This window comes from Ricinus communis, chromosome 5, assembly GCF_019578655.1.
Source record: "Ricinus communis isolate WT05 ecotype wild-type chromosome 5, ASM1957865v1, whole genome shotgun sequence".
Taxonomy (NCBI): domain Eukaryota; kingdom Viridiplantae; phylum Streptophyta; class Magnoliopsida; order Malpighiales; family Euphorbiaceae; genus Ricinus; species Ricinus communis.
Window position 1 is genome coordinate 5347603 of NC_063260.1, and position 14918 is coordinate 5362520.

The 14918-nt window shown below is 32.8% G+C and overlaps 1 protein-coding gene across 1 annotated transcript; it reads right to left on the reverse strand.

Annotated features, from left to right (window-relative positions):
• Positions 1–1727: 1727 nt before the first annotated feature.
• On the reverse strand, positions 1728–13811 carry LOC8266509 (tetratricopeptide repeat protein 27 homolog). Its single transcript, XM_048374384.1, has 22 exons — positions 13215–13811; positions 12974–13103; positions 12157–12488; positions 11592–11673; positions 11196–11514; positions 10680–10738; positions 10089–10178; positions 9786–9877; positions 9555–9653; positions 9330–9407; positions 7587–7671; positions 6624–6682; positions 6456–6525; positions 6214–6305; positions 5826–5888; positions 5602–5668; positions 4706–4960; positions 4328–4444; positions 2608–2760; positions 2270–2408; positions 2129–2184; positions 1728–1968 (listed from the first exon to the last, which is right to left on the reverse strand). The coding sequence occupies exons 1-20, from the start codon at positions 13619–13621 to the stop codon at positions 2316–2318; spliced, it is 2742 nt and encodes a 913-aa protein (XP_048230341.1). The 5' UTR covers positions 13622–13811; the 3' UTR covers positions 1728–1968; positions 2129–2184; positions 2270–2315.
• Between the last annotated feature and the right edge of the window lie 1107 nt (positions 13812–14918).

A 14918-nucleotide genomic window follows, 5' to 3' on the forward strand; every position in this document is an offset into this window, starting at 1 on the left:
ATTTTGTTGCTTCAAAGTCCAAGAATTTACCAGTTCTAATGCATGAATTAACATGATCTAACAAGATCATATAATATGAATAAGAAAACTAAATTTTTTAACTAAATTTCTAACCAATAATTTTAACTAACTAAGCTATGGTTTTCAAATAAATATAAGAGTAAGACTATAATTACCATAAAAAATGTAAATAAAAGAAATAGGAGTGTCCCAATATATATTAAAATTCTTTGATGATGATTCAAATGTGAATACAATGACCTCCTTGCAGCTAAAATATCAAAGTTTATAGAATTTAACAAAATAACAAACCATATATACGACAAACATCACTTAATTAATGCTAAGAACTAATGTTGTTAAATATGTTTGATCTTTCTTTTCATAGAACTAAAGGAAAAAAGACCTTTAAATGGTTATACATATTGTTAAAAAAAAAGCGGTTATAATCGTAATCAAAATAATTTAAATTAAGAAAAGAAATTGCAAAGACTCATCCACATAAAGGACAAAAGAGAAAGTTACTTACAAAGCTTTAGGAAGTGTAAAATTACGTTATCCTATTTATAATCTGCAACTTTAAATCAATATTAAAATATTTGAAAAAAAAAATGATTGTTTTAGATTAAAGTTACTTAGTAGTTGAAATTGAAGTATGTTGTACCTATTACTTTGAGTGTAAACAATTTTGCTAATTGGACATATGTAGTAATGCTGTGAAGCTGTAAAGGCGAAGGATCAATGGAGGTCCTGATCCTTTTTTTCTTTGTTCAAAAATATTTTTATTCATTATCGATGAATATTATTGAAAAAAAGGAAAAAAATAGATGAACAAAGATGACAAAAAGGAAGAGTAAAAACTTCAAAAACAATGAAAAAGTCAAAACAACAATTAAGAGTAAAAATTAAAATTAATAATATAAATTGAACCACTGTCAATTTACATTTATAAAAATTAATTTTATAAAATTAAATTATTTATTAAAATTAATATGGTATAATTTTTGAACGCCTTCAATTACTAAAAGAGATTATATTATTAGTCAATGAAATAATTTTTTATACATGTGACAATTTAAGAATTTATTGATAATTTCATAACCAAAAGTGTCACATTAATATTTATCATTTATAACGGTGATTATTTATTGTAAAGATCTTTACTTTTTATTACATTTACTTTTAAATATTCATTGTTTTAAATATCTGTTCATCATTTATAATCTACATATTCATTAATTTATTCTTATTAAATCAATAATTATAATTTTATATACATTCCTAATATTACTATAAAATATTATTTTAAATAAAAATAATACTAATTCTTATAAAATTAAATTTATTATTTTTATAATATATATTAAAATATTTTTATGATTAACATTAATCTTCATAATTCAGACATAATATTTCTTAGTTTGTTAATAGCTATTTATCATTAATGAATACCATATTCATTAATCGATTCAAACGAATATATATAATATAAACATAATATAAATTATCATTACAATTAATAAACAAAAAAAATCAAACTAAAATTATATCATATATATTTATATTAGAAAACAAATATTTTTTTTATAAAATAAAATAACAAACAATAAATATTTATTACATATTTAATAAATATTTAGTAACATATTACACGCAAAAGGTGAAAAACCAAGGAAAGATCAATTAGTACATCTCATCCAACCCCAATTAATTTGTACAAACTGAACAATTAGGAACTTGATTTTATAAATTATCTAAACTATGATGGATGTACAAAGAAACAGTTACAACAGGACAAGTCAAAGATGAAATATATACTAAGTTACTTGACAATGGAAATGAGGAGAAGACAAAAACCCTAACTTTAAGAGGTCTAAAGGGAGAAAACTATGTGTACAAGCATGTGTAAACCTACAAACGTCCAGAAACCCTCGTGTGTTTTATATGTTAGCAAACTCCAGCATTCTCCTGAAATAGAAGTAAACAGAACAGTCGGCTCTACTCGTTCATAATTTACTCAACAGGCTAAGCAAGTTTCCAAACGTCTAACGACAGAAAAAGAAAAGCAAGAAAAACAAAATGAATAAAATGAAAACTACGGGTAGAAGTAGATGGATTTGTAATCAACCTTCCACGCGTGCTCCAAGAGCTTGAGCCCCAGAAGTTTGAAACTGAATTAGTGATCTTCAATGGGACAAAAGAATTAAAACATGAAGCTCAACAGGAATATCCATGCCATATAAATTGGGTTTAAGAATTACTGCATCACCTTTCACATTGCAGAATAACACCGCCATGGAGAGTTCTTAAGTTCCTTAAGATGGCAAAGCAGATTGAAGCTTCACCTTGACTTCATCAAGACAAGTTTGCAGATCACTGAATTCTTCTGTGTTTGAAAAGCTCTCAGCCTGAGATTTCAGAGAAGAACGTTTTTCCCTTGGGTATTCTTTATAAAATAAGTGAAAAATAAACTTGAATTTATCTTGGCACATAAAATAGATGACAGATAAGCAAGGAATAGACTCTAATCTTTTTACTCAACTAGTGAAGAATATTGAAAATAAATCACTCCAGTCAATTTCTATTGAGATATAATATAAAACTTGCCTGTTTAACTGTGTTTTTCAGGTGCATCTCTGCAGCAAAGAGTTCACGCCGGCTACCAGTAGAGGAAGATATTTCCATATAGACCTTACATAGTTCCAATGAGGCATGTGCAAACTTTTTAAACCGATCTCTATCTTTCCACAAATCAGATCCCTGAGATAAGAGTTTAATTATAATCATACAATAAGACCAACAAATTCTGGTGAAAGCCTTCTGAAGTCTGAACTAAAACAAAAAAGAATATATTCCAAAAGGAAGCATGGAATTGTAAATGATACTAGTAAATACTGAAACTTTTAAATGATACTAGTAAATGAAGTACAAGAATCAAAAATTAGTTAAGCTCAGAATTCACTGAAGCAGAGCAGTACTATTTCCTTCCGAAAGTCGGGTGGCATGAACAGGTGGTCGAAAGAGCAGTATAATGGAACTAAGCTCAATAAAAACCAGTTCAAGCAAGTTAGAAACACGCATGAGGAAATTGACCTCACATTACCACCTATTTTCAATTTTCTCTTCTTGAAGCCAATCATACAAGTCCATGGATCTGAACAGTGAACCAATCAGAAGGTCTTAGAAATCTGCAACTCCAATATACAAAGCCAAGATGTATCAGAGCTGAGACAGATGAAGGCACCATAGTGCAAGAAGTGAGACAAACTAGAAAGGCAAAGCTTGGAGCTTTCTCCATGTCCAACAAAGAAAACTTGGAGCCTACATGAATTCCCTCGCTTCCTTGAGAAGAAAGCTCATTTCCCATTAATACCCAATCGATAATGAACCTAAAGGCTTTAGAAAAAATGAACCTGAATGGCTTTGAAAAGGCATTTACAAAGTTTCATATTTTTCTTTGAAATAAGTTCGATATTTTAAGAAATCCCCAATTGGATAAAAAAGCAGTATGAAGAGCAAGAATAGACAGGGCTATTCCATCCTCTCTCTGCATCAAAAGATACTAGCGAATAGCTAGACTATGGGAAATGGGAAATGGCCACTTGGCCAAATAGAATATACTCCGTTGATCAACTTCAAACTGTCAGCTTTCCTAAAGAAACTTAATCAATAGTAGGTATATATCCAACAATATTGGTGGGAGTTCACTTTATAACCTTTATGGTGAGAGACTTTTAAAGGGCTGGCTACCCTTATTGTGTAGCCCACAGCCATATGACCTCCAATGAACCAAAAATTCAATTGATGATATATCAATCTCATCTATATCCCATTGTGAGGCTTATTTGGCAAGAAATAACCCCGTCTAACTGCAGTTGTCTGACAAAATAATGCAATGCACACAACAGAGTATAATTTGAACAAAAAAACCTCAATTTATCAAAAAGAAAGATAGTATCATAGAGAAAGCAGCTGCCTGATCCACCATTTCCATATACCCAGCTAGTAGCATACACTTCATTTATACTACGATAAATGCATATGTAAGACAATAAAATCACTATATTGGTCAATAATTGGATGACCAGTCCTGAATACCAAAGGTAGCATCTGTAACCCAAATCTAGTATATCACCTTCACAAAATTATTGTTAATGCTGAACATATTTGTTCCAAAAGGGTCATCTTTTCGGCACATAAATAGCAAGCGAAAACATATACAAACAAAAAACAGGGTACTAGGAAAAAAGATTTCCCTAAACATTAGAAGTGGTGCACTGGAGTAACAATGCCAGAATATACGATGTAGCAGGTTAACCACAGATACCTGATATGATCTAACTTGCTTCAATAGTGCTTCAGAGCACATTGTAAGATCTCCTTTAATTTTGTGCCATCTTGCGTATAAACCCCATATATCTGCTCTACTATCGCTTTTAATTATCTGTATCGCAAAGAAAACACTTCAATGTAATCTTATGAGTAGATACTTATAATTTCCATATATACCACATGATTAGATTTCGATAGTAAGCTTGTTAAAGCTAAAATTATCCCAACATTTCCAAGTAATTTAATGTGCATTAAGCTTATAAACAAACTATGATACAAAAGTTTGTGTGCTTTATTGTGGAGTTACCACTTAGAGCAATTAATGATGGACGTAGAAGTAAAATATCTTTATGACATAGAAGTATTTGCAAACCTGCTGAAGTATTTTACCAAAGAGCTCCACTAACTGCTCAGTTTCCCGTGACCAACCTGCTTGTACTTCTGAATCATTTTGAGAGTCATCAAAACAAGTTTGATTGGTGGAATTAGTATCACCGGTCGCTGGAAGATAAATAGAATGTCTACTTGAAGCTCTTCCCTCTATTTCTAGCATAATTCTTTCCAACAAATCAGCATCAACTTGTTTACAGCTGGTTATATGCAAAACCATCTGTATAGCTTCCAGAGCCTATCCATTAAAAGAAAAATAAAAAAAGAAGTAAGACAAATATAATTATTTTTCTGCAACTAATGTGTGACTTCTGCTTTGTTTTTACATAACACAATGGTATTTCAGATTGCTGGTATCTTTTGTGCACTACTTGCAGCACCCACATAAAATATGAAATAAACCAGAGCACAGAAATATGTTAAAGATTTTTGTATTCCATCTGTATTCGCTGCAGATAATCCCCTATCTTTTAGAAAGAAGAAGAATTGACAAATAAAGTAAAATATTTTATTCCTTAGAGCTCTTCCACAAATATATTTATAATTTTTAATGGGGTCCACAACAAGCCTGCAAGAGTATCTGCAGTAGCGAGGCAAAATGGAAAGCCAAATGTACTCCACAAGTTTATATCAAACTAAACATGATGCCTAAAGAATAATTGTCTAGTCGGTGTTTTATATAAGAGCGTAAATAAATTCCAGACTGTAGACCTAAAAGAATAGTAATAGAAGTAAATTTAAATTACATCAGAAGGGAAAAAATCGGCAACATGTTTTTGTCATGTGGATGCCTTAATACACCCAGTATTTTCATGAACAACTTACAATTTTCACAAGTTATTTTGCAGATGTAAAGGACCAAAGTGCATGCATGAGTACCTGACGAACATTGCCCACATCCATGACAACATGACTGTAGTTTTCCCACAACTGCCAGCTGTCTCGTCTGGAGCAAAGCTATGTCAACTTTTGTAACATCAAAAAGAAATAATAGACATGTCTTGTGCATGTGTATATTGGCATCTTATACAGTAGAAGCTATACCAGTAAGGGAAAAAAGTTTTTAGAAAAAAGCGATGACCATTTATCAAGGAACTACATACTTGAGTTTGAGGGCTTCCTTGAATGAAATGAAAGCCTCATTGTTCCTCTTCTTGATCATATGCCTGTTTAGTTGGCAAAGTACGTTGTAATTAAAATCATTGGAATTAAATGTGCATTAACATTCTACCACCTTAACAATAATTATTAACTGATAACAAAATGCTAATGAAAGATGATTATATGTGTTTCATAACAAGCATTTATTTGTGCAAAAATTCTTGAGCTCAAACTGTCATGTTGTATGAGCAGAGGTTATCCCTTCCCAGTTTCAAAAGGCAGCAAGAAAGGAGCTCCTTATGCAGTTACGGTCACATGATTAGGGTCCTAGGACAAAATAGAAAGAGAAAGGGAAAAGCAAAAGGAAAGGAGAAAAAAGATAACACATACAAACATGCAATATTATTCCAAGCTTCCCCATTTTCAGGATCAAGCTGAACGGCTCGAGTGAATCCATCCAAAGCCTTTTCAACATCTCTAGCCTGTACCAATTTTTTCCATTAGTAAGTTAAAAACCTTTAAGGATTTAATACAAGATCTTCTAACACCATCTCCTTTTGAATTTCAGAGTATACAAACAAAGATCTAAAAACAAAATTAGATAAACTAGGTCACAAAAAGATATGGGTTACCTTCAAGGCAGCAGCCCCAAGAGCAAACCAACCATCTCGATATAAAGAATTCAAGGCCATAGCAGATTCCCTACAGAGCAATCAAAACTTCCCAGAATCAGGTCACCGATGAGCATGATAATGAATGAACCGAAAGCCCAAAAACAAATGGCAAACCAGCTACCATACCATAGCACTTTAGAAGTCTCATAATCTCCTCTATCATATGCACTGCGAGCAAGAGATCTCTGGCATACAGAAAGTGATTGTTCAAGAATATCTATAATCTATATGAAGGCACGAAGAGGAGGAAAGAAATTTATAGCATTTAAATTTCAATTGTATCCCTCGTAAAAGATTTTATAAGATACAAATACAAGAATAAAATACAACTACAAAAATAAAGACATAAAAATATGAAACTTTTTTAGTTAGGGATAATAATAGGAACAGTTATTCCATATATTTTGATGACACTGACCATTGGGGGATGGAGGGATTTTTTAACTGACTAAAATGGCGGATCTATTCACTCATCGTTTAATACTTATTTTGCTTCAATCTCGACTATACAAAACATACATCGAGACTTTAAGTATTGTAGGGGGGGGAGGGATTTTTTAACTGGCTACAACACCCTTGCTAATCTTATCCTAATTTTACATGTAATTAATTTAACTTCCTAATCCTAATATAATTAATTAATGATTAATCTCCTAATCCTAATAGAATTAGTTAGTGATTAATCTCCTAATTCTAATAGAATTAACCCTAATCCTATAAAAAATTGATGAATTATTATATATCATACTATATATACCTATGATAGAGTTCAAATAACTCAATACAAATTTTTACAATTACTATATATCACACTATATATATACCTATCAGAGTTCAAAAAACTCAATACAAATTTTCGCAAAAATTGAAGACAAAAGAAAAGTATGATACTTTAATTTTATTTTATTGACATATTATCGTTATTATTATAATACTTCATTCATAGGATTATTTAATATTTCTTGTTAATGTTTCCCTCCTTTTTATTAAGAAAACTTAAAATAATAATTTATATGCGTAATGTGCGTGACGAGCAATACTAGTAGATTTAAAAGCATGCCATGGCTGTTTGAAAATGCTGAAACTCACCTTTGCTCGTGCAGATTTATCATTTGATACTTCAAGAGCTTTTCCATAGCAGCTATCATTATTTGTAACGTCGCCCAATGAACACCTAAAAGAAAAAAAATTTCCTTATATCAAATGAGTATCTGTACATTAACTCTCTGTGTGTGTGAGAGAGAGAGCTAATCATATTTAATTCTTATCATTCTGCTTTTGTATGACTAGAATATTACAAGAATACTTAAGAAAATCTCGCTCAAATGCATCTTCTTGATCATGAGCATTCTTGGTCCACGTATTTGATGATAGTGTTACATAGATGGGAATGCCCAAAGAAATCCCAAAAGTTCATCAATGCATGTTGTGAAAATCATACAGAAAATAACCAAATAAAACGATACTTCTTTTAGAAAAAAAAATTGAGAAGGATACTCTTACTTAATTTTAAACACTTTGCAAAGTTCTCTCCCTTACAAGTGCCCAGACCAACAAGTTATGATTTGTCCTTAACTCAGTTCTTTCTCTTGTCTTTTCCTTCTTTTTTTTTTTTTAATTTTCATTTTGCAAATCAATTAGACATGAATTACCCTAGAGTCAGCTGCAAATTAGCCTTAATGGGTATTCTTCGATTCTGACCACAAAATTCTTCCTTAGGGAATAGATGGCATCAAAGCTCAAATAGTTTAGGTATATGAAATTTACTTTCAGGTAATTCAGGTCCCAAAAGAATTCAGTTGACTTTCTCATTTTTCATAATATGATCCAAATTTCAAATCCTCCATTCATGATATTTACAAAAACTTCAAGTTTCAAAGTAAGAACAGATTCTAAGACCAAACAAAAACAAAAACTGTATGCAAAGAAATCTAATAATATGCCCTAGCCTGGTGACTACTACTATTACTAAGACCCCAAACCAACGAATACTTCAGGACTCAAGGTTTACCGTGCTGTAAAGTTATATGAGATTTCTTCTACAAAATTTGAAATAACTTTTAGAAACTACTTCATCATGTGGGCTTTGGACACACCACAATGATACAGCAATCAAACCAAGGCTTTTATCACTTAGCGCTTCAAATGAAATGATCGAGCCAAACTTTGACATTTGTCCAGGCTTGGTTGTTAATTAAACAAGCCTAAATTTTAAACTTGGAAATCACTAGTTCATTAAATGAGTCAAATCCAAATGAACACAACTATGTTCATTATGACCCTAATTGAGCCCAAATCGAGCCTAAATTTTTATTAATAAATATAGGTTCAAAATAAAGTCTTTCATTAAATTAGCCAAAAATATTAATATACTCAATAGAACATACATAATATATATATTTAGTAGAAACATGCAAATTGTGGTTATAATTCTTACAACACTTAAGCTTTATATAAAGAAAAACTCATGAATTGACTATTTATTAATGAATTTCTTTGTTATTCTTAAATTTAATGTATAAATTGCATGTATTAAAGGAGATACTCTCGAGCCTAAATGAGTTGAATAGACCCTCACTAAGGTATGACTCGTTTATTAAAGGAGCCTCGAGATTATGCTTAACACTTGCTTATTTATATGTCCAAAAGAGCTTGAATGAGCTCTTACCGAACCAAGGGACCAAGTTGCTCACAATAGCTTGGTTCATTCGCAGGCCTATTATCACTAAGTTGACATATCCAAAAGGGGAAAAAAAGAACAAGAGATCTAAAGATACGAGAGAGACAAGAATGTGGAAGATGACGAAAAAGGAGAAAGCAAGATGGAAATACCATAAACTTGGGTCATCAGGCCTTTCGGATAGTCGTTTCTTGATGAGTTCAACAGCTGCCGCTTTTTTACCCAATAAACTGTTTTCAATACAACATCTCACTTAAGACACCAATGATGCAAAATTCAAAGAACAAATGTAGTTACATAGCCTACAAAATACATAGTAAAAAATTGCACAAAAAAAAAATGGTTGGTTTAAACAATGGCTATCAAGAGCCACTTACCGATTGCAGTATATAAGATTGTCCCACAACTCTAAACTCTCGAAGATTGTAAGTGCCTCCCCTATCAAACCACAACTCACTAAAAGCTCACCATATTCCCTGAATTCAAAGATATAGAAAAGGAAAATAGAATAGAATCAAACGATTAAATGCTTGATGCAAAGAATTAAGATACCTTATGAATAACAACAGGCAACAAAATGCCATTTGCAAAAAAGGAAATGGATTTACTTCCGCAAAGCTGGACTAGCAGGAATATAAATCCCATATGCAAAAGGAATTCTTTTTGCCACTCCAGGTGAAGGGTTATTGAGAGACTCCACCTGAAACAAGAGAAACAGTATCTGTGAATACACTGTCAAATGACAACCATCCCCAATAAAGCAAGGAGAAACAACAAGCAGGACATAGAGAGAAAACTCAATGAGCAAACAATCAAATAACTGAATAATTATAATAACCAGCAAGGCAATATGTAAAGAACAAACAATGTGATAATTTAGAGGAGAACAGCCATTCCTAAAAGATGCATACCAAATTTTCCATCATTCCTAAAGCACGTTCCTTTGTACGGCTACGAGTCGACTCCCAACGGATTCGTAAGAAGTTGCAAAAACATTGTATCTAAAAGAACAGAATAAAAAATAGCAATTAAGAAAAATCTGATAACAGTATAAGATGAAATTAGATAATTGTCTAAATTAAAGTTTAAACACAAAATTTAAAATAAAAAAAAAGCTCCAGAACTTCAACGCTTAAAGGCTCAAAGTAATCTTAAATAAATATAATCCACAATCATATTGTAGGTCAAATGCTTGATGGCATTTCTAATGCCATAGTATATTAAAAAGTGAACCTTCCAAAATCATATTGTAGGTACAAATGCTTGATCGCAGTGGAAAAATTTATCATTATTAAAAATGAACCTTATTGATCTATTAGAATATTAGTGGAGCCTGATTGCCTATAGTAAGTTTGCAAATTAAAAAAATTATATATATAACAGAATCATATGAGATTCTAAATTTGTTAAAGTTTTAAAATCTAAAAGTTACCATGAAAACTAGAATATCTCCAATATTATTATTTGGCAAAGACTCATAAAACAAGTGTCTATATACTTACAATAAACAGCGATGATGATTGAGAATCGATGGTCTCTATGAATGGAGCCATATCCCATCCTAAAACCATAAGATAAGAAATGATGTAAATTACCAATGAATAGGCATATCAAAAACCCTACATGAGGAGCTAAAAAATCCTTAAAACCTCTTCCATGCAAGTTTCAAAGTGAAGACCAGAATGGCTAAACCTAACATATGAATCAAGAAGAAGTCCAAACAAGTGTGACAGAAATAGAAAAGGTTCTGCTATATTATTGCTTCCAACAAAAGATACGAGTTTGTTATGCCTAGATGTTTAGGTTTGCACAGCCTATATCTGGAAAAGAAACAGTATGAATTTTCAATAAAATATTTCCAGTTATCTCTTATTTAACCTTAGCTTTGATTGTATTTAAAAAAAATTAACTAAGAACCAAACCATCCCTAATTTCTCTAATAATGATCAATATTGGAAGAAACTGAACTCAAAACTTAAGTGGGTTTAGTTCACAGATCAGACATATAATCAACTTACTTTGCAAATCATCCTGCCGAGTGCTCTTTTCAATCAAAAGGCACTGTGCCAGAACCACTGCCTGCTGCATTGCTGTTAAAGGAGCACCAACACCAGAACTATTGTAATGATTTCCCTGTAAACTAACTCCAGATTCAGTACCATTCTCTAGCAATTTTGGTGTCATAAGTATGTCTGAGGTTTCATGTTGCAGCAGCGAATTTTCCTCATTAATTGTATGTGCTTGCAGGTCACGGCTTATTGAGGAACAGGAAACAATAGCACATTTGTTTGATGAGTTTCTGTTGATAAGAAGCACTCTTTGGGCTTTTGGCTCTGCCTGCACTCATATGTGATACCTACTGTTAGGATGGAACTTCCTACGAATCTATAAACATTATTCCAAAAAGTAATGACCTGATGCACAGTACGGTAGCCAAGAACCCCAGTAACAGAAAGTTGAAGCCCAGCTGAAGCTTCGGCTGACCCAAAATGCTGTCTGACATTAAAAATGATCTTCGGATAAAAACATGGAAGCTGACTATACTTAACAACTAAAGAAAACAGAAACCGTCAGAAGGAAATTGCCCTTGCAAAGACAACACATTCAGACCATAAGTCATACACATAAAATAGGAAATGCCATCCTAATAATTCAAATAGTAGACATCAATTTCAGAGACAGTAATTCAATGGTGCAATAACGTTCTTTCTCTGTTAACAACCCCATATGTTACTTGCAAGTGGCAATATATTAGAATGGTTTAGAAAAGGAAAAGAGAATTAATCACTCACAAAACTGCGATGGTTGATATAAAGTAGGAAAAAGCAACTATAATAATCTGTAGAATGAAAAAAGATCCCAAGACCCAACCATTAACTCTCTAGCAAGTTTTTTATTTCATTCATGAAATGAAGGTATACAACTTAGAGCTCTTTGAGAAAGCAACTTAAGTTCTCAACAACTGAACTTAGAAAATACCTGCACGAATCAACACGTCCATAGGCATGTTCGATAATGCCAGCTTCTAAATGAACCATTGAGACAATACAAGAAGCATCTTCATCAAGCAACTTTGCCCCCCAATAATTTGTTACTTGCTCCAAAGTGCCAAAATGATGTAAAGTTTCACCCATATACACTTGCAGTAGGTCAAACAAAGAAGAAGATAGCTCATCCAAAATTCTCTGTTGGACGAGTAAAATCCTCACAAGCCACCATGAAATTGTTCTAATTCCATATATAGAAGCCAAACTTCCTCCAAAGAGCAAGTCTTTTATCTTCATGACCAACAGTTTAGAAAAGACTATAAACTACAAAATAACAAACAAACCAGTATAAATAAACCAATTAAAAATCAATAGCAAAAACACAAGAAGCAATATCAGAACCCTTTTAGCAACAAACAAACATAAGAGAAAAATAAGTCAGTTAATATTTCCCTTGTTTGAAAAGTCTAAAATCGCAAGAATTCATGTAATTGAATTTTAAAATCTCATAAGTTTGGCATGCTTTCATTTCTTTGAAATGCTTTTCTCTTTCCGTTTTTAGTTGAAAGAACCAAAATCCAGCAAATATTGACTTCCCAAATTTAAGAACTGACTTAATAAAATTGAATTCAATTCCTACATTTTTCCACCATTGATAGAAAGGATTTGCAAGATATGAAATTATGGCAAAACGGACATGATTTTGCAGGATATCAATTCTTGCACATAAACAATTCCACTAAAGAGCCATTATTTATAAAGAATAAAACAAAATCGAATAATGTATTTGATCAATTGAAAGAAAGTACCTGGAGATTAGAGAACTTTCCAAGTAAATGACAGCCACTGGACATAAGCTGATTTCGAGCCCAATTTTCCCATTCAATAAATTCACCACCTTTAAACAGCACAGGACATCTACTAACCTCATCCAATGGTCTATAAATTTTAAAACATCAAATATCAGAAATATTAAAACCTAATAGAATGATAATTAATTAATTAATTTTAAAAAAAATGTAAAAGGGGAAAAAAAAAAAAGAAACAGACCCGGTAATATTACACTGAGTGAAGAATAAAAAAGCGGCAATTGCAACAGACAAAACGAGAATCACTCTGCAGGGAACTTCCACGTCATCAATGCCAATGCCATCGTTGTTTATAAAGCGTTCCACTCGCTCTACTAACTCGGAATAATATTGATCAGGGGAACATGAGTCAGGTAACACGGTGAAGAGTTTTGATGCGTCCGAGGAAAGAGCTTCAAGATAGTTTCCGGTTTCGATTAAATTGAGAAGCTCATTGATGAGTGAGTGGAGATAACTGATATTACAATTACTATCGCTGCCGTCATGACGACGTTCGTCGGCGGATGGTGGTGGAAGAGAAAAAGTGCAACGGAGAAGACGGAGCTCGTAACTGCGAAGGAGCTCCGTTTGGGGTTGAGGTTCGTCCATTTGTGAGATAAACACTGAGATTAAAAGATTTCAAGTGGTGAAGAAAATGAGAAGGAGAGTTCTGCGTCTGTGTTTGTGTTTGGTAGGGTTTAGAAGGGGTTTTTCTAACATGGGACCGGCTTCCCAGGGATGCTCAATTCTGGGTTGAGCTCCTGTACAATCAGGATTATTGTTTTTGGAAAAATTACAAATTTTGTGCTTTAACTTTTCAATTTTTCTAGGAAAAAACCCATCTTTTGTCCCTGCACGTTTATTATTTTTGACTTTCGTCCCATGTACTCTTATTTTGTATACATCTACTCTTTTTGCACTTTTAGTTTCATTAACATTTGGGCCAAAGGTTAGGTCCTCCAACTATGACTTGAAGCCTATTTAGGCATTTGAAAGTTATTTTTGTTTCTAGTAAGCTCTTTCTTTTTTTAAATTTCGAATTATTTATTCTGCATAAACTACCATTTATTTTTTGGTAATGTGGCAAGGTGGGATCCACTTTTTAGCTAAGTGGCTTCACACGTTGTAATTAGGACTTTTTTTGTTACTGTTGTGGTGTATCTTTCTCCTCATTTCTCTTTAAATCTCTAGTAATTAAAAATTAAATTCCTAAAAATAGATTAAAACTTTTTTCAATTCTTTACTAATTACTAAATGGAATGTGAAATTATAACATTCTTCGGGCGACGAGGAGGTATATGAGGTTAGCGCATGTTCGTAGTGATTGCCTCAGATAGAGGAGAATAGATTTTCAAGTTTTCCCTGAGATTTGGCCCACCAATGACTACCTATTCTCGCCCGGTGCCTGAACCTTGCTCATGCCCTTTTTGGTCTGATTCGAAAGGGCTCTGAATGAGGCCCTGTCCCCGTCCCTCAATCAAAGAAGTACGGTGGGACTCGTTTTGTAATCTTATCAAATCGGTGTTAAAACAGTCGCTTTTTCAGACCAAAAAAAAGCGCTTTAATGCGTGGACCGTAAGTCCTTCGAACTTGGAACGAGCATGAAGAAATTAACAATACTTCTTTATCTTTTGAGTTGTTCTGCCGGATCGGTTGCTCAAGACCTTTGGTCTCTACCTACTAATTGGTGTACTTGAGATACATTTCCCCTAGCTCCCGAAAAAGACATTATATGGACTGGATTAAAGGGTTCCGTCGAACGCTTCAAAAGGCGACGGCGACCCTTTCGAGTTTCCGGCTCTTGAGTGTAGTGCCTTCGCTCAGTCTTTCAAGTGGGGTTGGGTTGATGGCAATGAGAGGATTCGAAGATGGTCCTCTTTCTTCACCACAGAGGAACACTGGCGGG